The sequence below is a fragment of the Haliotis rubra genome, unplaced genomic scaffold, assembly GCF_003918875.1.
Source record: "Haliotis rubra isolate DU_JTF1 unplaced genomic scaffold, ASM391887v1 Scf329, whole genome shotgun sequence".
Classification (NCBI taxonomy): domain Eukaryota; kingdom Metazoa; phylum Mollusca; class Gastropoda; order Lepetellida; family Haliotidae; genus Haliotis; species Haliotis rubra.
Window position 1 is genome coordinate 261,624 of NW_025767001.1, and position 26,216 is coordinate 287,839.

General features: G+C 40.7%; 1 protein-coding gene across 1 annotated transcript; it reads left to right on the forward strand.

The window, feature by feature from the left end:
• The first annotated feature begins 5,155 nt into the window (after positions 1-5,155).
• Positions 5,156-12,343, forward strand: LOC124284082 (protein TEX261-like). The gene is made up of 6 exons (XM_046720140.1): positions 5,156-5,332; positions 6,282-6,361; positions 7,158-7,311; positions 7,743-7,810; positions 10,067-10,181; positions 11,906-12,343. Exons 1-6 carry the CDS (start codon positions 5,263-5,265, stop codon positions 12,022-12,024), a joined length of 606 nt encoding a protein of 201 aa, XP_046576096.1. The 5' UTR covers positions 5,156-5,262; the 3' UTR covers positions 12,025-12,343.
• Positions 12,344-26,216: the final 13,873 nt, after the last annotated feature.

Consider the following 26,216-nt stretch of genomic DNA (forward strand, 5'->3'; position numbering starts at 1 on the left):
ATTGTTTCCAATAGGCCCCTTTATTGCAGGGTAGATAACGGTTGGGCTTGACAATGAAAGTTTTGCTTGAGCAGTGCACACGTTAATTTATTACCTCTCATAACACCGTGTGGGGTCGGGTATATTACGTAAAACTTATTTTTTACGTGTTGTGTGGTCGATCACGGGTAACACTATAATGAACTACTAGTATATGTTTGTCTGTATGTTTGGCTTCATGGCTTGTAGCGTCATTCAGTTACATGATACTTAATCGTTATCCATTATATGTACTTGTTAATATTGATCTGCTGTTTGTTATAACATACCGATATACCAGTATACCTCTCATCATATATAAGGTGCAGTCATTTCACTTTTATAACTGTGGAATGATTGAGTGAGTTTATTTATAGGCCGCCTTTAGCTTTCGGCCGGGGACACCAGACCTGTGGAATCGAACCCGGGTCTTCGGCGTGACGAGCGGACGCTTTAATCACTAGGCTACCTCGACCGCCCCTTATGGTGCGGTCCCAGTGCCGACCTCACGCTACTCGACCTTCTCGACCTGAAGGTCGAATTGGGGGTCGAGTTGGTCGAGTTTCAGAACGAGTTAGGTCGAGTCAGGTCGAGTCAGATCGAATCAGGTCTACCAAGTTTTTGAAATTGTTTTGACATGTCAAAGATTTTCCCCGACTTCCTCCTCGACCTTCGGTCCGAGATGGGGTCGAGACCAGGTCGAGAATAGGTCGAGGTAGGTCGAAAAAAGGTCGAGTTTAGGTCGACATTAGGTCGAGTTGGTCGAGTTGAAGGTCGAGCTGGCCTGACATGCCGATCTGTGTTCGTCTTAGCGTCGATCTGTACTCGGCCTCGACTCGACCTCGACTCGATCTTGAGTCGACCAACTCGAACTGGACTCGACTTGGACTCAACCTGGAGTCGACCGAGTCGACCTGAAGTCAACCTATCTCGACCTCAACACGACCATCTTCCCAGATGCTTCATAAAAGCCAAACGGCAGCCAGTGGTAGCACATCATCTCCACACCAACCTGCTGCCACCCAGAGGTCCACCCTGAGCACACCACCCTCTCCAACACGCCGCAAAGCAGCGAAACAGGCTGGTATATTCCCCAGCTTTGACTCCAGTGCTGCAGCAGGTATATCTCTGTACCTGCCAAGCGGTCTCTTGGACCCTACACACACCTCAGAGGATCAGTCACATGTTCAGGACTCTCAGCAAAGACAGTGAAACTGATAAGTAGAACTTGGTACTCATATATTGTCATGAGCACTTTATACTGATGTGAAATGTTACCTTCAGATTATTTAAACGAGTTTCCAATACAAGATTTAAAAGCTTTTTTATCTGATATTTTTTGTGTGTTTTCCATCCATTGCTAAGTGTAAATGTAAATGCATCTTGTACGATTGTAATAAACTTTGTTTTTTTCATCATGTATATAGTTAGTTTTCATTGTGTGTTTTTTCGCATTTACCAATTGTAAACAGTGTAAATAAAATACAAACAAGAGTTCCTTTGTAAATGAAGTAGTCCTAAATAATAGAGTACACTTTAGAGTCATTTGGATATCATCTTCTCTTGCAAATGAACAGCTCCTGGGCCCATGAAATAGTCCTTCAAATAGTTTCTTTGGTTGGCGCCATCTAGTGGGGTAACGTTCCTCGTACCCCGGTTATCCCCATCAAGCAGCTGTGTGTAGGAGCGCCACTTGCCTGGGGTGAGTGAACAGTCCCCATTCCCCGGTCTATGAGGTTCATCTGACTGTTCCGGTTCCTCGTTCTCAGCATGTTGTGTAAAGTGACGCAGGCCTGGGATATCTGTTTAGGGAGCCAAGGAAGATCTGGAACCTCATTGCCAGAATCCCGAATTGCGAGATGTTGGATTTTGTAAATACATGCTCATTTTTTGTGTATATCATTTTGCAATCAACAGACATCATAACATGTCATGTGTACAAGTATCACACCTGTATGTGACAGAGACCGAACTCGGGCCATAAATCAATGCATTTTGTTTATGGTGTATAGCCTGATTGGTGTTAAGTTCAAATTGCATATGGTCAGTGATCGCAGTTGTGTATTGAATATGGTCATTAGCAGACAGGCAGGCAGACACATAGGTGTCAATAAAACAGACATTGAGTTTTGTCTGTGACAACGACACATCTATATCACAGTTAGAAATTCTGTCAACGCTAAATAATGACATTGCTTTTAAGTATCGAACTGAGAAAGTGACTCGGTAAGAAGAACGTGTGGTGAAATAGACAAATGAAATTATATAAACAGTTAATCTACTGTCATAACACATAAAAAGCTCGCGCCTGTGAAATATCAACAAAACATTAGAAAAATAGCTCACACCAAAGCCTTCACCGAGTATTCACCGGACAACCCGCTTCCAAGCTGCGCGAACCTATTTCACTGCGCACGTGCTATGAGCGCAGCCCAGCTGTTGAAACCACTTGAATTCCCCCAAGCGCTGGGGGAAAATTAGTGATTCGTTTGAACTACGATTTCGCTCGGGTTTTTTTCATCGCGTTATTTTTCAACTTTATAAGTTGAATTTTCATTTTTGATGATTTGTTTCGGTAAGTCCATACCGAAAGGTATCAGAATCTGCAAAGTTGTGTTTTACGTTGCATGTGACCTTTAATAATGAAGTATACGACTGAAGAATAGAACCCCCCTGAACCCCCCATTGGCTCCGCCAACGCAAAAAATCTTCAGTGTGGTCTGAAGTCATTTTCAAAGGGGGGTTCGAACCCCCTGAACCCCCCCTCTGGATCCGCCAATGGTGTAAGAATCCTCGCCGAAACGTCGCTCTATACACTAAACGGACCCGTGAAGATCCGGGGTAGAATAGGTCTTCAGCAACCCATGTGCTTGCCATAAAAAGGCGACTATCTTGTCGTAAGAGGCGACTAACGGGATCGGGTGGTCAGTTTCGCTGACTTGGTTGACACATGTCATCAGTTCCCAATTGCTCAGATCGATGCTCATGCTGTTGATCACTGGATTGTCTGGTCCAGACTCGATTATTTACAGACCGCCGCCATATAGCTGGAATATTGCTGAGTGAGGCGTAAAACTAAACTCACTCACTCACTCACTAAACAAGATGTTGCTATCTATAAATTCGTATGCTTCATTACTCACCAACTTCTAGAATGCCGATCAACCAATTTAGTTCATAAGTTGCTTAATTGCGTAATGGTCTTGTGAGGATTCTTATTCGAAAATTTGTCAGTCAAACTATCAAGTGCAATTATACAGAGATATTCAGTCAGAGATATCCCCTTACTTACTTTATAAGTAAAATATAAAAAGTCCCCTTACTCTCTTTAACAAGAAGCCACGTCTGAATTATAGTATACACATGGGCTTGTGGAAGGAACAGCTGCCTCGGCAATTCCGTAGGACTGAGTGGGAAGGAGAATTATGCAGGTCAGTCCAGTACTAAATCCCTTTAAATCAACTGTATTTTTCTCGTTGAGTGGTACATTAATACATGACAACAGAACAAGGACGAATGACAACAGAACTAGACTTCAGGGGAGCATGCTTATCCAATATTCGTGATAAGCAAGTAGTTAACACATCAGTCATATCATCAACTCCACAAGAATCAGAGAGTGACTGCAGCACCTCAGAAGATTCAGTGTCATTGGAAAACTGTCTAATATCTATATCTCAAGTTTTCCTGTAGCTAATTTCTTTTCTCATTTGCTTAGGTTATGTAAGTTTGACAGAGCACTGAATAAGTGAATGATCAGATATCTGTTTGTAACTAACATCAACGACATCCAGAATATCACAACTATCCTTGATTACGACTAGTTCTACTGTATGGCCTGATCGATGAGTTGGACCAGACACGTGCTGTAGGAGACTGAAAGATGTCACAGAAGGATTTAGTAAAGGAGTCAGACAGAGAATCAACATGGATATTGAAATCCTATATTAGAGTGAGTGAGTATGGTTTTACGCCGCTTTTAGCAACATTCCAGCTAATATCACGGCGGGGGACACCAGAAATGAGCTTCACACATTGTACCCATGTGGGGAATCGAACCCGGGTCTTCGGCGTGACGAGCGAACGCTTTAACCACTAGGCTACCCTACCGCCCCAAATCCCTATTAGAACCAGATGACCTGGTTCAAGGGCAGTTTTGACAAGGCTGGACTAACATTCAGGAACACTTGCCACATGATTTTGGTCGCTGAAATTTTGGAAATAGAACCCATTCCAGCTCTGTTATATACTCATCGTCGTAGTTTATGAGGGGCGGTGCAGTAGCCTAGTGGTTAAAGCGTTGGCTCGTCACGCCGAAGACCCGGGTTCGAATCCCCACATGAGTACAATGTGTGAAGCCCATTTATGGTATCCCCCGCCGTGATGTTGCTGGAATATTGCTAAAAGCGGCGTAAAACCAAATTCAGTGAGTCAGTCAGTCGTAGTTTATGTGATCGTTTAACAACCATTTCATATATCCCTTCCCGGAACATTCCTGCATCATCGATTTATGTGTTAAAGAAAGTTTTATTTACTAAATTTCAAAGAAATAAAAGATATGTTGCAAAAATATAGTTTTGTTTCGCTTTCACGATGATCCTGCAAATGTTCCCATATTGGAACATACCTGTATCTCTGGAACCGTTCAAGATATCAGTACTGGTATGAAATTTTGGATTTTTCTTAGTTACATCATTATGAGACTCTCCTGTAAATTTAAAGTGTTTCTGACAATGATCTAGTACCGGTATGATAAAGGTTAAGACAGAGACCATATCCAACCAAGTCAACATGTAACTGATACCAGGAATTTCCACAATGGATAGCATTATCAATTGATGTATAGTGTCTGGATGCATGTTCAAGCTTGACCAGAACAGCTTCATTTTGGGATGCTGTTGTCACGCCTTTGAGGCCAAGTGTTTAAGTTGTGCATATTTCACAAAATAGTCTTGACATAATAACATCCATTACCCTTTTATAATCTAGATTTAGTAACGTTTCTATTCATTTTGACATATCAAGACAAATCGCAACCATGTATGCTTTTTATTTAGTATCGTCTGTGATCGTTTTACACTTTCATATATACAAGTCGCATGGAAAACACTTTCAAAGGGACATCACTCTAAATTACTTTGTGCGTGTCATGGCTGATACTCTCAGAACGTGTCATTTATAGTGATATCGTTTGAAATTAATTCATTTCACAACCTGTTCCCAGTTTAACCACCGACAAGCAACATGTGGTTCATGTTTTTAATGAGCTGGGTAGCTCTCGTTATTCAAATATTCGTGGTAACATTGTCCATAGGTAAGTTGTAAGTCATTCAAAAGTATGCCTTTTGTCACCTTCACCCCCTGACTCAGTTGAAAAAAATGAGCTGCTAAATGACTACTTCTCGAAGATATTTTTTATTATTTTATATATTGAACACATTTGAGACTGTGTGTGTTTAAGAAACTGAGATAGAACACATATGCAAATCCAAGGACAGTTAACTTGCTCATCTTATCAGTAACAATCATCGGGTCCTACAGGGATGGAAATTCCGGTGTTTGTAGGGCTGTCTCTGAAAGTCAATAATCGGAAATGACGTCGTTGAAAGAAATTTCACTATCTATTACCAGTGTGAAAATGTTGTCATCCATAATGTCTTATGAAGTTATGTCAACACATAAGAAATAAAGTTTTAATTTACACTTAAAATACAGGAAAGATTTCCTCCCATAACCCCCGTATTTTTTTAATCATTCTATGCCTATGTTGTTTTTTAAAAAAATAATATATAACCTAACCCTAGACCTAACCCTAAAACCTAACCCCAAACCAAACCCTAAACCCTCGAAATAATCCTAATTAATAGAATACATTTCAAATGGGGGTTACGGGCGGAACTCTTACCAAGATACACCTAATAACGATATTCAAGAGTCACATTTAGATTATGATCGGAATGCTGTTTTTGTCAGTAATATATGGGTCACCACTCAACAGTGACATGAAATTTGTCTATTTGTTTTGTGGCTTTATGGCATGTTTCCTTATCAAAGTTTTTCAATATTTACCAACAATCAGTTGATGATCTCAACATTTATATCCATAGATAGTCCCAGTAATTTGCAATTGCGAAGTATACAGATGTTTTTGCAGAAACTTGTCTGGAGTATATATACCGATACTGTCCCCATGTCCCCATGCTAATAAGGCTAATGTGATATTGTGTTATTTATCATGTCACTCACTATGTCTGTGCTTACAGCTGCAGGTCTGTACTACTTGGCGGAGCTGGTTGAAGAATACACAGTCACTACTGCCAAGATCATCCGGATTCTCATTGTTGTGAGTAAACATTTTATTATTTTAACAGGGAAAGCTTGGTGAATCTGGCGCAATGTTTGTTCCTGGTACCCCATTGCAATTGTGGGAATTAACATGATTAAGGGGCAAAATAGATCTGAATATGAAATTGTGTCATGAGTAGAGCATGTAACGTGTACAAGAAATGAGTCCCTTGTCACACATTCGGGTGACTATCTGAAACAGAGTACTCATACGTGTATGACTGCCTGATGATTCATCACTGTCATTGGAATTCTTCATGTTGCACAAAAATATGTGTCAAGTTATATACAATGTATGGTCATTGTGCGTAATCAGTCAATGTAAATCAATAGTCTTGTTGTCAACAACTGATTTGTCTGGCCACTACTTATGTTTTGTTTGTTTGTTTGTACTCAGCACTATTCCATCTACATGGCAGCTGTCTGTAAATAATTAAGTCTGGATGAGTCAATCCAGTGGTCATCAATCTACATAATTGGGATACAATGACATGTATCAATCAAGTCAGCAAGCCTGACCACCCGATCCTCTTAGTCGCCTCTTACGACAAACATGGGTTGCTGAAGACCAATTCTAACCCAAATCTTTATGGGTGTAAAGGTTCTATTATTAATGTAACTATCAAATCCTACAGGATAGTTCACACCATTTTATTGTTTTACATTAACCTCACATTGCCAGGAGGAATATAAGTTATTAGGGTCTCCTGGTAAAAAACTGTGAAACTCATTTAAATTCTGGTGCATTTATGCTTTTGACACTTTGAAATAACATTATACCGTCTGTGTTTCAGCTAACAACTGTTGTGTACATCTGCATCTTCCTGTTTGAAGAGTTTCCACTCTCTGTCATAGTGTGTGGGCTTGGAGCCAATATTTCCTACTTTTTCTTACTAAAGAGCTTCCCATACTTCGAGATGAGTTCTGTACCTTTAATCAGTGGCATAGGTAGGTGGAACTAAAAAAAATATGTAAAATGTATGTTGCCAAACTAGAATGTCTGTTTATGTGAGTGTTTGCATTTTCTGTTGACTTGCTTCCATATATTTTGTGAAATAATCAGTTAACTGACAGCTGTATATATCCGGTAATAATACCATGACTGCCAGCTGTATCTTTCAAGTTTGAATATGTTGATTGACAGCTTAATAGTTCATGTTATAAAATGTTGATGGACAGTTGTGTATGTCCAGTTATAATATGTATACTAATTGATAACTGAATATTTCCAGTTTATATGTGTCGATTGGCCTCTGTATATATCCATTTAAAATACGTGACTAACAACTGTTTATTTCCGGTTCTGATATTTTGACTGACAGTAGTATATTGTCGGTTCTTTTGCATTGATGATTGAAGGGCTCTTTTGTCTGTTTCAGGACTGATGTTATTAAATCACTATCTGTCATTTTCACACTTTTCTGAAGTTTGGTACCCCTTCTCAGAGGTGAGTTCTGTCACACTAAAAGTGAAAGGTCTCTGACAATCCTGGACAAATGACTTGCTTAAAGCCGGTGTGGTTTGTTTGTTTGTTGTTTAACATCGCACTCAGCAGTGTTCCATCTGTATGATGGTGGTTTGGACACCATGTCAACCAAGTCGGCTAACCTGACCACCCGATGATGGTGACTGCCTCCGTGGTGTAGGTTAGAGCGTCCGCCTGGAGAGCGGAAGGTCGCGGGTTCGATCCCCGACCGCGTCATACCAAAAGACGTTAAAATATGGTAATTGTTGGTCCCTGCCTGGCGCATTAATGGGTACAACAGGGACTGGTCGGCTCGGAGTCAGTATAATGTGTCTGAGTGGGGTATTCATAATTCACTGCGGGATGGTATCTCAGTGGGCTAGCACTATAAAACCAGCTTCAGTCTGGGCTAGTACAAGCAACCGCACATACACATACACACACGCATGCACGTTGTCATATGAGCGAAATATTCTCAAGCACGACGTAAAACCCAATTTCACCTCACCTCACCTGATGATGGTTGCCTTGTACAATAAGCATGATTTACATGAGACCCAAATCTTCATGGGTAAAAGCCTCCATGGTTATCCAGGAAAAAATTGGTCTTCGGTAAACCATGCTAAACATGAAAACAGGTGTGGTATGTCAGGCTGGCTTGTTTATTGTTTCTCAGTGTTCAGGTCATTATAGTTATAACCCAGATGTGTTGGTCAATGCTCATGATGTTAGTCACTGGTTTGTGTGGTGTAGACACAATTATAGCTGGAGTATTGATGAGTGCTGTGATAGTCAACAAACAAAGGGGCCCGTGAAGATCCGGGGTAGAATTGGTCTTCAGCAACCCACGCTTGCCACAAAAGGCGACTATGCTTGTCGTAAGAGGCGACTAACGGGATCGGGTGGTCAGGCTCGCTGACTTGGTTGACACATGTCATCGGTTCCCAATTGCGCAGATTGATGCTCATGCTGATGATCACTGGATTGTCTGGTCCAGACTCGATTATTTACAGACCACTGCCATATAGCTGGAATATTGCTGAATGCGGCGTAAAACTAAACTCACTCACTCACTCAACTAACAAAGGCTAAAGTGAAGGGTCCCTGACAGTCCTGCGGTCCTGCTTACATGTTACAGAATGCAAAGTGACCTGACCATTTTGAATCTGGACAGCAGGGGTGGAAATAACCGATTGCCCGACGTCCGAGTCCAGTGTTTTTTTCTGTCGGGCAAGCAAATTTGTATATCACACTGTACCGGTGTCCAGTTGACTTACCAATATTAATTAAGTTGTTTATTTAAAAAAATCAACAAGAAATCGGATGGTATAGTGGAAAAATTATCAGGGCAAGTGATTTTACATATGCCACTGTACCGGAGTACACTAGCAATTTTAAAGTTATTTCCACCCCTGGTCAGTTATGACCAATCATAGATACAATTCCGTCAGTTGGTCCCAAATAAATAGAAGCACCTTGGCCAATAAACATCACAGCACAGCACAGTTGTTCAGGATCATCAGCTGAGTATTTTGTACGAAACAAATGAGTAACTGCCATGTATATTGTCATAGAAAAAATCTGTTGATATTTCATTTTTGTTGCCACTGAATCATGTTTATCTTGCCCATGGGTGATAGCAATGGAGTTTACATTCCTGGACGTAGTCGACTTAATGACAACCTGGTTAGGGGCCTTTGTCCTATTGTGACTTTCTTCATGCAAAGGTGACTCAGTTGTCTGTTCAGAATTGCATTATCTATACACACCAGAAACTAGGTTTGAATCCTGGTTTGTGCTCATTATGTTATAACGTTTACCAGCTCCTTACCCACTGACGAGTGAAGGTCCGGGTTAGAATGAACCTTCAGTAACCCATGCTTGTGGTAAGTGGTGACTAACGGGATCGGGTGGTCAGGCTCGCTGACTTGGTTGAGACATGCCATCGGTTCCCAATTGCACAGATCGATGCTCATGCTGTTGATCACTGGATTGTCTGGTCCAGACTCGATTGTTTACAGACCGCCGCCATATAGCTGGAATATTGTTGAGTGTGGCGTAAAACTAAACTCACTCACTCCTTACCCACTGTTTTGGTTTCACTGAAGTGTTCAATATCTGACATTAACCTGTACGCTGTGATGGAACTGCAATACTGCTTAAATCAGGGTTTATACCCAGCACAATCAGTCCAAGTGTCTCGATGTGTCGGTAACCTCCATACAATGTCTCTTCCAGGTCCTTGCATTCTTCACAATATGTCTGTGGCTGGTGCCGTTCGCATTCTTTGTGTCGCTGTCAGCCAATGAAAATGTGTTGCCAACACTGTCAGAAACACAGCCAAGAAACACAGGTTAGTATATAGATGACCAGTAGATATTGACACAGCCATGGAACACAGGTATAACATGTATAGTGGATAAGCTTCTGCAGGGGTGGAAATAACCCATTGCCCGACGTCCCAGTCCATTGGTTTTTTTCTGTCGGGCAAGCAAATTTGTATATCACACTGTATCGGTGTCCAGTTCATTTTCCAATGTTCATCATGTTGCTTATTTAAATAATCAACAAGAAAATCTTCCTGTATAGTGGAAACATTATCAGGGCAAGTGATTTTACATGTGCCACTGTACTGAAGTACACAAGCAATCTTAAAGTTATTTCCACCTGCCTGGTGCTCCGCATTAAAGAGAGAAGACAAGGACGAGATGGCTTTGAGTTGGTATAATGTGTTTTAGCAGTGTATCTATGTTTAACTGTGGCATGGTATCTCAGTGTGCTAGTACTATAACACTGCCAGAAGTTCAGACTAGTACAAACAGTCACACGTATGCATGAGTGAGTGAATTTAGTTTTACACCGCTTTTAGCAATATTTCCAGCAATATCACAGCGGTATGCCTGCGTGACACAGTATGGGTGCAATACTTTTAAGTGTGAAGTTACTACGCACCTCACCTCACCTCTACACCTTACCTCACCTCCACACCTCACCCTTCTCCTCCACACCTCACCTCTCCTCCACACCTCACCTCACCTCACCTCACCACACCTCACCTTACCTCACCTCTCCTCCACACCTCACCTCACCTCCACACCTCACCTTCACCTCACTTCACCTCACTTCTCCTCACCCCACCTCATCTCCACACCTCACTTCACCTCACCTCACCTCATCTCCACACCTCATCTCACCTCTGGAGACAGTTGGGTAGCCTAGTGGTTATAGCGTTTGCTCATCAAGCTGAAGACTTGAGTCTGATTCCCCACATGGTTACAGCGTGTGAAGCCCATTTCTGGTGTCCCCCGATATTGCAAGAATATTGCTCGAAGCGGTGTAAAACTACACTCACACACTCACCTGCTTACCTCCCAGTGGTACTGGTGAAATACTCTGACCTGCATCATATATGGCATTGTTCCCACATAGAATGACATACCACATAACTAAACCAGAAGTTAAACCAAATTCACTCACTGCCTGGCATACAATGAAAACATTCTCTTCTTTCCTGGCATACAATGAAAACATTCTCTTCTTTCCTGGCATACAATGAAAACATTCTCTTCTTTCCTGGCATACAATGAAAACATTCTCTTCTTTCCTGGCATACAATGAAAACATTCTCTTCTTTCCTGGCACACAATGAAAACATCCTCTCTTCTTTCTTTCCTGGCATACAATGAAAACATTCTCTTCTTTCCTGGCATACAATGAAAACATTCTCTTCTTTCCTGGCATACAATGAAAACATTCTCTTCTTTCCTGGCATACAATGAAAACATTCTCTTCTTTCCTGGCATACAATGAAAACATTCTCTTCTTTCCTGGCATACAATGAAAACATTCTCTTCTTTCCTGGCATACAATGAAAACATTCTCTTCTTTCCTGGCATACAATGAAACATTCTCTTCTTACCTGGCATACAATGAAAACATTCTCTTCTTTCCTGGCATACAATGAAAACATTCTCTTCTTTCCTGGCATACAATGAAAACATTCTCTTCTTTCCTGGCATACAATGAAAACATTCTCTTCTTTCCTGGCATACAATGAAAACATTCTCTTCTTTCCAGATGAAAGTGATGTTGTCAGTAACTATTTCCGAAAGAAGGGGAAGAAGTATGGCCTCCTGTCCTTCTTCAAAATGGCGCATGAGAATGTGCTACCCCAGAGAGTCAAGAAACAGTTTTAACAATTTAAACACCTCCACTTGATCTGATAAAGACTAGATTTCAAGAGGAAAGTGCCATTTCTGACTGAGGATGAAGTGTGTAGTATTTGCATGACTTGTATAGACATTGTTCTTGGTTGATAGATCCATTTGTTATCCGTTTGGTTCCCACAGGAAACTTGGAAGCCTTTACAGGTGTGTACATTGTCCGACCAGCATTACACTGGTAGTGTCTGGTGCTTTTGTTCATTTTTTATACTGTTTTCATTGTAATTAGCTCATGGAATGTTCTTTAACTGGACTATAGGTTCCAATTTAGTTTCGCTAGTTATATATCTAGGTCCTGGGTGCCGTTGAACAAAGAGATTTTAGCGCTAAGGTGACCGTAACTCCCATACTTTAACATAGACTTAAGGTAAGTGCTAATTACAACGGCACCCAGATCCACAAAGTGTTTGTCCGCCATATAGCTGGAATATTGCTGAGTCGCGGCGTAAAACTAAACTCACTCACAAAGTGTTTGTAGTGGAAGATTGCTAGTGTGAAACTACTGGCAAACAAGAGGATAAGTGTTTGGACTATTGGACACACTGGAGAACAGCAGGATAAGAGAAAGAAGCGCTGATTAGAGAAGAAGGCGGTGCGCGGCAATGAGCAAACCCATTTGGTTTGTGAAAGGCAGAGCAGATATAGGCTAGTGCACATGCATTGCATGGCGATGAAATTGATTCCGCGAGTAGCTGCACACGCCTTGCTCATAAGACTCTCACGTCAGTGCAGCACGTCGCACTACACTTGATCGCAGACAACCTGGGGCCCCTTTGCTAACTCAGGTTTGATTGTCTATTTATATGAAATATAAGACAACTGATTCAGCTGATGTTTTCAAATGCTGAAAATTTTGGATGGAACTGCTTCATCATGGAAATATACAAGGGGGTGCCGTTGTACAAAACAACCTTAGTGCAACTCCTGTTATTAGTCTCTGTTTAGGTATTGGTGTTACATTCACCTTAGAGCTAAGATGGTTTTGTACAATGGCACCCCCTTGTATATTTCCATGGCACTCTCTCTCGTCATGAGTCAGGATAAGTATAAAAATATCAATTTTACTTAAAAAATTACATTTATGTTTTGCATACTAAACCCAAAACATGGGAAAAAAGTGTTCCATCTTTTTCAGAGTATCCACAATTTTTGACCATATCTATTAACTTGTCCAGTTTTATATACTGACACGGCTTTATATCAATCCAGTTAACCATAGTAACTGATATGCAAGCATTGAGCTGCTTCACTAATTTTACTAATATTGGCTTGTTTTCATCAGTGTTCATGATTTTTTAATATTTTTTAATGATTTCATGTTTGCTCAAGTCTGCTGTGGGCATGGTAGGTGCTATATTTGTTGCATATTGCTTGATTCTCGGTTCATTTGCCTTATTGTTAGCTTGTATAGTATTACATCAGAAGGTTCTGTCACTTGACACTCATTTGCAATTTCTGCTGGACTGAAGCTATGGTGGCCTGGAACAAAACGAATAATACTCACTGAATAATGAACAGAAAAACTGAATGCTGACATATTCCAAATATGGGATGACCCGGAGGTCAAGGTCACAGTGCAGTTTACCCTGGTGATGGATGTGCGAGATGTTTGAAATCCCCACCTAATTATCTGGCTGTGTTTAGCAGTGTTTCACCTTTCAAGAAAGTTAGACTGTTCTGATATTTCAAAGTTATTCATTATCCTCTATTTATTTTGGAAAAATTGAAAAGGGCAAGAATGACTAATGATGGTTGTAATTTTCATACATTTACTCAAAACCTTGGTTGATTGGTTCAGTATATCACAAATATGGAACAAACGTAAGATTTTGTGTCTTTTAATAAACTTCAATACTTTCAGTAACATGAACTGGAAGGTCAATAGGGCAAGGGAGGTAACTCAAGTCATGTATAAATAATTATACAGGAGAGGGCAACCAGACTGTGGAATATGTATATACTGTAATAGAAATAGCCACACATATAACATACTATACACATCACCGTACAGTATAAATAATTAAAACCCACTCATTTTCAATTACGACCAAACAAATCATCATGATTTATGGTATTTGGTTCCAGTGACAGTGTGGCTGGTGTTTATCATTATATCACTTTATGGGGATTTGTCTTTGTAATTGGGGCGGTTGGTAGCCTTGTGGCTAAAGTGTTTGCTCATCACTCCGAAGACTGGGTTCGATGCCCCACATGGGTACAATGTGTGAAGCCCATTTCTAGTGTCCCCCGTTGTGATATTGCTGGAATATTGCTAAAAGTGGTGTAAAACTAAACTCACTCATTCACTTGTTTGTAATCTGTGTGGCATATTTTAAGGCCTGAACATGTTCCACTGTTTGGCTGCTCTGTTTTTCTGAGGTAGGCCTGTATTTCATCACACCAGTGACTTCGTTTAATTTTCTCCAAGACTTTTTGTGACTTTTTTACAGAAAGATGTATGAATCTAACAAAAGAAATGTAGTCCCTGATTGTTTAATGTTTAACATATGCCTGCAGTTTTGTTCAGCGGTCATTTCTATTGTACATTTTCATGTTTTTGTTGTATTCAGATACAATCATTGTAATCTGTCATGTGTTCTGTAGTTAAGTGTTTATAGTGTAGATATGATATGACATATCATCTTGTTGATTCTGATTATTTGAATGTAAATACACAGAGAGATGGCACTGTTGCATTATGCATGTTTGTACACTGACAATATATTTCAGTGTATCTAACTTAACCGATCCATGAAGATCCAAGTTAGAATTGATCTTCAGTAACCCATGCTTGTCATAAAAGGCGACTAACGGGATAGGGTGGTCAGGCTTGCTAACTTGGTTCACACATGTCATCGTATCCCAATTGTGTAGATCTATACTCATGCTGTTGATCACTGAATTGTCTGGTCCAGATTCGATTATTACAGACCGCCACCATATAGCTGGAATATTGCTGAGTGTGCGTAAAACTAAACTCACTCACTCCTCTCTCTAACTTAATCTCATCACCAAAAGAAAATTTCAATCCTAAGCAACCATTGTTTTTTTTGATAGGTTGGGCTGAGATTAGCATTTCTTATGTTTATAAGTTCAATTAATTTCTCAAAACAGCTGGTCAGTTGTTTATTTATTTAATAAATGTATATACTTAACTGTACTCACCTAACTATGACTCTTTCTCCAAGAGAAGATCACATTGTATCACTACACAGCAAGGCATAATTATGTAAAAATAACTTGTAATATTTTTTCCAGAGGCCCTCCTCTCACCTGAAAATTCAAATGGTTGCTCCCTTAAAAATTTAAATCAGTGTAGTAGGGTTTTTGGATAACTTTCTATTTTGAACAACTGTACCTAAAATGTTTCAAATTTCTTTCAGCATCATTTAGAAAAGAATTTCTGTTATATTATGATTTTATCAAGCTGCATGATTTATGGTGAAGCTCGTCCCTCACCATGATATCTTGCTAGTCTTGATATCAGTGATGCATCTCATTTATGTCTCTGGTCCCGCATGGGGCGGTGGGTAGCCTAGTGGTTAAAGCGTTCGCTCCACATGCCGAAGACCAGGGTTCGATTCCCACATGGGTAAAATGTGTGAAGCCTATTTATGGTGTCCCCCGCCGTGATATTGCTGGAATATTGCTAAAAATGACGTAAAACTAAACTCACTCACTCTGGTCCCCTGTGAATGTACCAGATGCAACTAGTCTTGGTGCCTCCTGTGAGAGGTGATTCACAGGATCTAGTGGTCAGGCCCGCTTACTTGGTTAATAAAATGTCGTATACCATATCAGTGCTCATGACGTCAATCACTGGATGGTCCAGATTTAGATGTTTGCAGATTGCCATTATATTGTTTGAATATTGCCGAGTGTAGTTAAACAATGAAAAAGCAAGTAAGAGAGTGTGTTGGGTGTTGCCATTGTGGGAAAATTAGGGTGTGGGTTGGTGTTGGATGGATTGGAAGGAAAGGGGATTGGATGGACTGAATCTGTCTCAGCAGGCAGGCAGGCAAGAAGTGGTTGGGAAGGGGACAGTGTGAATAGTTTCTTATTATGAGGGGGGCGGTGGGGTAGCCTAGTGGTTAAAGCGTTCGCTTGTCACGCCGAAGACCCAGGTTCGCTTCCCCACATGGGTACAATGTGTGAAGCCCATTTCTGGTGTACCCCACCGTGATATTGCTGGAATATTGCTAAGCGGCGTAAAACCAAACTCACTCTCTCACTCACTCTTATTATGAGGTGTTAATGGAAGTTAAGGGTAAAGAAGATGGATATTGTGGTGTCTGGGGAATTGCAATAACTGTGTAAATAGATGTGTTATCCATGTTCATGATGTTCTTAAAATCCAGGGCCTAGATTTTCGAAGCTCTCTTAGCGCTAAGATAGTCGTAAGTTAATGTTAATGCATGGCAATTACGACTATCTTAGCGTTAAGAGAGCTTCGAAAATCTAGGCCCAGGTTTTTGAGGTGAGTGCCATGTTTCATCCCAAGGCTATAGGGAACCTTCAGTGTCTGAACTGAAAATATGACAGCTGCAGAACTGTGAGCTTCCTGGGCAGGGAGACTGTTTGAGATGGCATATATAACCACTTTGACTTTGATGATCACTTTCATATCTGACTGACAAATTGGAAGTTTCTACTTAAATGTAAGTCATGTGTAAAATAGCTTCATTGATTTGGCTGGGCAGAACGTTATTATGAAATAACTACCAAACTCCTTTTTAATGACATAAAACCATGTTGGTTATTTGAGTTACTATTGACACAGACTTTTTTGTTATCCTGACGCAACACATTGCAATTTCCTTCTTTATTTCGATCATTTTAGATAGAACCTAAAACATGTCTCTTGTACTTCTACGATGGCTGTTGCTTTCGGTTATAGTATGTTCTCACAGTGTAACTTGTAACAGTCTGTAGTTAACCCATGAAGATCTGGGTTAGAATTGATCTTCAGTAACCCATGCTTGTCATAAGACTAACGGGAATGCAAGTCACAGGCTCTCTACCAATCAAATTGCTTTTATCTTTCATTATGATCTTATTTGTAAGACAAGTCTTTTGCTAGTCGTACTGTGGGAACACACTTTTATTAATTGTGTTGCGCCCTTGATTGCTCACTTACTTGTCACAGTACAAAAGGATGCATAACTGCTTAATTCTGAGAAACTATGTTGTTATTGTGGTATTTTTGGACATTATACATAAGAAGTCTTCTACAGATGCTTTTCTGGGAGGTTACTACATTCTATAATGTGGGATATGTTGTCATTTCACTTTGTGCATTTTGGAATTCCCACCATGATATTGCTGGAATATTGCTAAAAGTGGTGCAAAGTCATAGTCTCTTTCTTGGACTTAAGGAATCAGTTTGTTCAGTTTCAGAAAGCTAGATTTACTTATCCCTTTTATGTGCTGTTATTCTTTTTGATGTTTGACATCTGTCGTCTTTCACCCTTTCTCTTACTCATGGGTAATCTTTTCTTGTCTCTATCTTTGATGATTTTGAATTTGGATTATATTACCCAAACTTTAGTAAAATTCAGTTTCTTTTTCCTTTTTTCTCTGTCTCTTTGGATCCTTTGGATTAACTGTAGCAGGTTTAAAAGTGTTTTCCCGTTCTTCATAACATGACATGGAATAGATTTGGTCATTTTTCAAGACTTCCTATATCTAACATTGATTCTATCAGGTAGATGACTTCCATTGTTAAAACAAGTGAAGTGCCACATGACAGATTTTGTCAGGTCACTAAGCAACCATGGAACTTTACCTGACAGTCATTGATGATGTTTCCTTCCATTACTAAGATAGTAGCTTTATATTTAATGGAATGCTTTTTCAAACCAGTTTCATGGTTTTGCATGTGTAAGAATATTTGTGCAATAACTGATGAATGCAGTCCACAAACACTTTTGTAAGATATTTGATAAAAGTATTGCATGAGTTGCTGTTTGTGCAGTGTCATTCTATTTTGATAAAAAAATATCTTCTATTTTCAAAAATATCTTTCACATATCTTTTTGTTGTTTTTGACAGCCAGTTGAAATTGTGTAGGGAATATGATCATGTTTTTGCAAAGCTACTGGAAGCATTTTCAGTGTCAGATTTTCTGGGTTCTTATGAAAAACATGGCTCTGTTAAAATGTATTTTGATCGCCATAAATAAACGTTTGAAACATGTCATGGGTCTACTGTTTTTTAAAAATGTAGTTGTTTGATTTTTGTGTTTGGAATTTAACATTACCTTTGTTCAAGTTCCTGTCACAGATATGCTTCATGAAAATGATGTCTTGACATAGGGTTAACAAATTTTGGAATTATTAACTTGACCTGTATGACATGTCATGCTCTCATGCTGCTAAGGGCATTGGGGTAGCCTAACTTTTAAAGTGTTAACTTGTTAAACTGAAGTTCCAGGTTCGATTCCCCACACAGGTACCATGTTTGAAGCCCATTTGTGGTGTGGCCTGACTGTAATATTGCTAACAGTGGCGTAAAACCTCACTCACTCACTCACATGAGATGAGAATTTGGGCCCTGGTCCAATTTCAATCACTTCAGTTCAGAGGAAACCTGTTCAACACCAGCTGGGCATCTATTGGTTCCATTCAATCAATCGATCGATTCAGCAGGTTCTCTCTGTCACAATAGGTTGGTCCCATTCTCTTCCCACAGAGGTTACTCCTGTCATATCTTCCTACGTAACCTCTGTTCTAATACGGCCCTTTTGATGGTGGGAGCGTTCAAGACTCGTGATTGGAGGCAATCAGATTTAGTTGTGCAATCAGCGACGTTTCAAAAGTGATCATTCGCAAGGCCTCGGTAATTTCCGTATGCTTTGAGAAAACTAAACTTCTTCCCCTGCGCGATGCGCAAACGTTTCTTCTAGACAGAACTCAGTCATGTTATGGCGGATTAGTGGCGTCTCCATCGCCCTCGTTGACAACGGACAAGCTAGCCATTAAACGTCTTGTGTGTAACATCAACACAAGTCCCCGGCAGATGGGGGATATTTGTGGCCCCACATTTGCTTGTGTTAGTCAACTTGAATCTAAGTCGATGTAACACGTGTTTTGATTGGATAGAAAGAAGGGAGATAATTCGTGTTGCGATCTTTTGCCACTAGGGGATTTTACGAGAACCGGGAAATATGGCCGTATTAGAACAGAGGTTTGTAGGAAGATATGACAAGTAACCTCTGTGGGAAGAGAATGGGTTGGTCCATGACTGGCAGCGTCTGCTTGCCTGATGTCAAAACACGCATCAAAAAAGTTGAGGTTGACACCATCAACTCGCATGTTTGACCAAAAATTCCAAGTGAATAGGTGGATAGACAGTATGCCACAGAACGCCAAGGGTTGGTAACCAAGGGCACTCCAGTTACAAATTAGGCATGTTTACAGTTCTGTGTATTATGAAAGAAGTAAAGAAGGAAACTGCAATGAGCGTCACAAGTAAATTTATGTAAATACCACAGCTTGTGTACCAAGATATCTCATATACTGTTGTACAGTTTCTAAGTTCATGTATTCAACAGCATATAAAGCAAATTGAAAAAAATAATAATAAATAAAAAAATTATGTAATAATTTCTGTAGGGAATAATAATCTTTAATCTGTACATGTCATGACACATGTTGAAATGTGTATGTACATTCACTCTGAGCCCACTCAATGTTGTAGGTCCAAACATAGCTAAGTTCATGGTTGATTCTGCTACTGACGTCTGGCTGTTTGTAGATGACAGACTATTAGCCATTTGTTGTAGCTTCTGCGACAGTGAGCTAACTGCAGTTTGTAAACTGTTGCCTGTTGCTGTCAAACTTGCCAGTTCATCATTTGCTGCAGTCGTAGGGATCGCCATTGAGGGAAACATGGGTTGTGATGGCCCCTCTTCTGAGGAAAGATTGTTGTCCCTTCGGTCCGATTCGCTCTTTTGGAGAGTTACTGTCCCGCTGTCTGCTTGTGGCGATCACTTCCTGTCAGTGTGAAATCTTGCATGTTCCTTGCGTAAAGATGCAAGAGCTGCACTTTGGTCATAGAAGGCGGCAGATGAGTGATTCCCAATTCTTTACTGATTCGGTGTCGTAATTGGCCCATGTACCAATTCTTGGGATTGGGGTCATAAGTGTCTGGGATGATAGATTGGTATCTCGTTCTCGTCTGTTGGATGTTTGGTCATGCCTCCCCGCCATCTTGGATTGACATTTCTGCTCGACTTGGGGTACTGCTAGTGTGCGATTGTGCTGTACGGTGAGTCACCATGCTGCCAACAGTTGAATGACTCTGCAAAACTTAGATCACAACATTGCATTATGTGTGGTGCACCGTGCTATAGGTTCGAAGTGCAGGAATGGGTATAGGCGAAAAGTACGATGTTGTATCACATGGGATGAAAGACTCGGTGGCGATGCAAAATGTTGAAGGAAGTGCAGCTGCGCATGTGCAGAACCTCCGTATATTGTAAGGTAAACTATCGAGAAGTATACTACCCATCAAAGTTTAGACTCACTTAAGGGTGAGGTGAGGTGAAATAGGGTTTAATGTTGTGCTTGAGAATATTTCGCTCATATGACGGCGTGCATGTGTGTGTATACATGTGTATGTGCGGCTGCTTGTACTAGCCCAGACTTAAGCTGGTTTTATGAATAAGCATGGTTTTATGAATAAGCATGAATACCCCACTCAGACACATTATACAGACTCCGAGCCGACCAGTCCTTGTTGTACCCATTAATGCCGAGCGCCTGGCAGGCAGGGACCAACAAGTACCATATTTTAACGTCTTTTGGTATGACACGGTCGGGGATCGAAACCGCGACCTTCCGTTCACTGGGTGGACGCTCTAACCACTACACCACGGAGGCGGTCGTCACTTAAAGCACTCACAATATGTTATGTATATATACATGGTTACATCAAAGATGAATTTTCCCACTAACTTGAGGGAACCAACTGAGAACTTTATGCAGATGAATTGCACAAGGATCATGCATCAAATTGCTGAAAAGCATGTGCAAATATCCTGCATGTGAACAGCTGCGTTTTGGTGTAAAATTGTGTTAAGAATTCGCCAATTTTCACTCAGTTTCATCATTTATTGAACTCATGGCAATAATCATTTCAACGTTACGAATTTGTTTTACAGTACATCAGTTCATGTGTAAACAGTACCTTTAAACAGTATGGGACCATCTCCGTGGTGTAGCGGTTAGAGCGGAAGGTCGCGGGTTCGATCCCCCGACCGCGTCATACCAAAAGACATTAAAATATGGTACTTGTTGGTCCCTGCCTGGCGCTCGGCATTAATGGGTACAACAAGGACTGGTCGGCTCGGAGTCAGTATACTGTGTCTGAGTGGGGTATTCATGCTTCACTGCGGCGTGGTATCTCAGTGGGCTAGCACTATAAAACCAGCTTAAGTCTGGGCTAGTACAAGCAGCCGCACATACACATACACACGCCTGCACGTTGTCATATGAGCGAAATATTCTCAAGCACGACGTTAAACCCAATTTCACCTCACCTTTAAACAGTATGGAATATTTTGCAGAGTCTAGTTCAGAACAGTTGACTGAAGTAAGTGGCTACATTTACACTAGTGAGTCTAAACTTTTGATGGGTAGTATATGTTCAGATCTACCATAGATAATAGGACTGGTGTACACAACTAATAGGTTAATGTGAAAGTATTGTAACAGCGCTTATAAAATAAAATTGTAACAGCGTATAGGAAGACTATACATCCTCTGGAAAAGAGAGATGGTATGATGTACAGAATATTGTATGCCATAACAAACTGCACTCAAATTTCCCTGAGTTATTACGTATCTTTATACAAAAAAACTCCTTGAAACTCACTTCACTGATAACAATTTGACAATCTCAATATGATGAGTAAAATCTGCTGCAACAATAAATTGCAATGGTAACTTTTCCCGGTTCACTGGATGCTTGAGACCATTTTCCAGATCCCGATTGATGTTTTTACAGGCTGGAGGGTCAGCAGCACTGTCAAGTTTGGCAATGCTTGGTACTGTTAGTGGCTCTTAAGTTCTTCCGGTGGGTGACAAACACAAATATGTTTGGAAAGCGTTGCATTTTCTGTTCTTAAAGTGGAGGTGCCTGTCCTCTAGATGTTTGGTTGTCCTGGGTTCTGTCCTGTTGTGACCAGGGAAACTTGTTTCATGATCCAGCTCTTCTATATGTCATGTGACTATTCCAGTTGTAAAGTGCAACTCTTCTTGCAAAGCAATGACCGAGGTGTCCTGGGCTCATTCAAGTGGTAGGATGCAGTTCTAAAGTGGTAATGACCCAGGTGCCTTGATCTTAATCAAGTGGGAGAAGTTCTTCCTGTCATCTTTGAGATGTCACAACTTATGACTTAATTCTTCTGTAACACAGAGTAAACTGTATGGGTCAGTCCGAGATGTGAATGGTGGTGCATTCATGGGTCTTTCCAAGACAAGGATAAGACATTCATCATCTATATAGAGGAAATTATGTGAGTGCCCCTGTCATACTGTGTTTACGATATGAGTGCCTAAATGTCGGTAATGTCATAGTTTTTCATTGAATGAAATGTCTCTTCAGTTTGGCCTTTGTATTAAAAGTTTTGTTACACTGGCTACATGAGTGTACTTCATCACCATGCTCCTGAGCATCTTCCCTCATGCCATGAAAGGAACTGTGTGTCTTCCCACAGGTCTTGCATTTTGTGACTCCGGTCCCCCTTGTGGTCCTCGGCTATGTGTTCTTTTAGTCTTTGACTGGTGAGGTGTTTGTTCCCACATGAATCACAGTGAAAATTAAAATCTTTAATGTGACGCTTCGGGTGAAGTGCGAACGATGATTTGCTTGAGAGGCACTTTCCACATTATCCACATTGACCAAACTCTGTAATGGTGTCCTGACTCTTCTGGCTGCCATCGACTACAACAGATATTCAGGAAATGTAGTGATACAAATTTATATAGTCAATAGCACTAAGGTACATTTCTCAACCAATTCTCTAATCACGATATGGCTGAAATATTGCCGATGTGACGTTAAATATTAACTCACTCACTCACTCAACCAATTTATCTCTTGATGTCATAAATTATTTTATTAGTGTATTTCATGAATATATTTTCATTAAATTCTGATTGATAAAATACAGACACATACCACTTTCCCCCGCTAGTGATGCTTCCACAGCTGCCACTGGTGTACTTGGTGTCTCTGGTATGACACAGTCATCATTGCTTTCTATTAGACTGTCTGGCACTAATGTGGATATTAAAACTTCAATATGAACGATTGGTATCTGAAAAAAATGAATATTATTATCAACATATCATCAAATAAGGGACCATTCATAATTTATGGCTGGGGGGTGATTATTATTTTAAGGGGGGTCACCCATTTTGTTCTGGAGAGGTAGGGGGGTCACAATTTTGTACACAAAAATAAGAAAACAATATGATTATAAATTATGGGAGGGGGGGTAATTCTAGGTCATTGTACATGACATGCAAGGGGGGTCACATATTTTGTGCATAAACTTTAGGGGGGTTATTCACATTGTACATGCCTTTGAATGAAAATCATCATCACCCCCTTCCCCCCCAGCCATAAATTATGAACTGTCCCTAAATTATAATTTGAAAGAACATAATTATAAGATATAACACATAACAATTATAATTAAAAATGTTTTATTACAAATAAACAGCCAACCCTATCTTAATATTGGAAAGGGATTCGATCATGACAATTTGCAAACACAAGTATGAATGTAAGAAACAATACTACAAACATAACGCTAGGATATATTTACGTAATCTACGACAATTATCATATGTTACTGACACTGTCATTCTAGGAAATGTCTGATTCGATATTGGTTCTTAGAATATTTTGTTCTACCATAAAACATAAATAGAATATAGAATATAAATATAAAAATAGCCTATATCAGCTTCAATCAAGAATGCAATGTCTGCCAAATCAGACAACACATTTCTTGTTAAATAATCCCTGTTACTTTGAAAAAAACCACCAAATTCAAGACACATGTCCTGTCACTGTCTTTAACAATGTCTTCTTCGAATGTCTAAACAAAAACTGCCAAAGGCCACCATGAGACACCAGGAAATCAACACTTTCAAATTTCAACCATGTCGCCTCCCTAACAGCCCTAGTGACTAACGATTGGTATCCAGTTGATATTCTCCTTGGTTTGTGACAGGACCAATTACACGGTTTCCACGTCTCCTCCTATACAGGCCTAGTGACTAGCAATCGGTATCCAGGTGACATTCTCCTTGGTTTGTGACAGGACCAATTTCAAGGTCTCCACGTGTCCTCCTATACAGGCCTAGTGACTAGCAATTGGTATCCAGTTGGTATTCTCCTTCATTTGTGACAGGACCAATTTTACGGTTTCCACATCTCCTCCTACACAGGCCTAGTGACTAACAATTGGTATCCAGGTGATATTCTCCTTGGTTTGTGACAGGACCAATTTCACGGTTTCCACGTCTCCTCCTACACAGGCCTAGTGACTAGCAATTGGTATCCAGTTGATATTCTCCTTGGTTTGTGACAGGACCAATTTCACGGTTTCCACGTCTCCTCCTATACAGGCCTAGTGACTAGCAATTGGTATCCAGTTGATATTCTCCTTGGTTTGTGACAGGACCAATTTCACGGTTTCCACGTCTCCTCCTACACAGGCCTAGTGACTAGCAATCGGTATCCAGGTGATATTCTCCTTCGTTGGTGACAAGATCAATTTCAAGGTCTTCAGGTCTCCTCCTATACAGGCCTAGTGACTAGCAATTGGTATCCGGTTGGTATTCTCCTTCATTTGTGACAGGACCAATTACACGGTTTCCACATCTCCTCCTACACAGGCCTAGTGACTAACAATTGGTATCCAGGTGATATTCTCCTTGGTTTGTGACAGGACCAATTTCACGGTTTCCACGTCTCCTCCTATACAGGCCTAGTGACTAGCAATTGGTATCCAGTTGGTATTCTCCTTCATTTGTGACAGGACCAATTTCACGGTTTCCACATCTCCTCCTACACAGGCCTAGTGACTAACAATTGGTATCCAGTTGATATTCTCCTTGGTTTGTGACAAGACCAATTTCACGGTTTCCACGTCTCCTCCTATACAGGCCTAGTGACTAGCAATTGGTATCCAGTTGATATTCTCCTTGGTTTGTGACAGGACCAATTTAACGGTTTCCACGTCTCCTCCTACACAGGCCTAGTGACTAGCAATTGGTATCCAGGTGATATTCTCCTTCGTTGGTGACAAGAGCAATTTCACGGTCTCCAGGTCTCCTCCTACACAGGCCTAGTGACTAACAATTGGTATCCAGGTGATATTCTCCTTCGTTTGTGACAGGACCAATTTCACGGTTTCCACAGCTCCTCCCTAACAGGCTTAGTGACTAGCAATTGGTATCCAGGTGATATTCTCCTTGGTTTGTGACAGGACCAATTTCACGGTTTCCACGTCTCCTCCTACACAGGCCTAGTGACTAACAATTGGTATCCAGTTGATATTCTCCTTGGTTTGTGACAGGACCAATTTCACGGTTTCCACGTGTCCTCCCTAACAGGCCTAGTGACTAGCAATTGGTATCCAGGTGATATTCTCCTTGGTTTGTGACAGGACCAATTTCACGGTCTCCAGGTCTCCTCCTAACAGGCCTAGTGACTAGCAATTGGTATCCAAGTGATATTCTCCTTGGTTTGTGACAGGACCAATTTTACGGTTTCCACGTCTCCTCCATGACAGGCTTAGTGACTAGCAATTGGTATCCAGTTGATATTCTCCTTCATTTGTGACAAGACCAATTTCACGGTTTCCACGTCTCCTCCTATACAGGCCTAGTGACTAGCAATTGGTATCCAGGTGATATTCTCCTTGGTTTGTGACAGGACCAATTTCACGGTCTCCAGGTCTCCTCCTACACAGGCCTAGTGACTAGCAATTGGTATCCAGTTGATATTCTCCTTGGTTTGTGACAGGACCAATTTCACGGTCTCCAGGTCTCCACCCTAACAGGCTTAGTGACTAGCAATTGGTATCCAGTTGATATTCTCCTTGCTTTGTGACAGGACCAATTTCACGGTCTCCACGTGTCCTC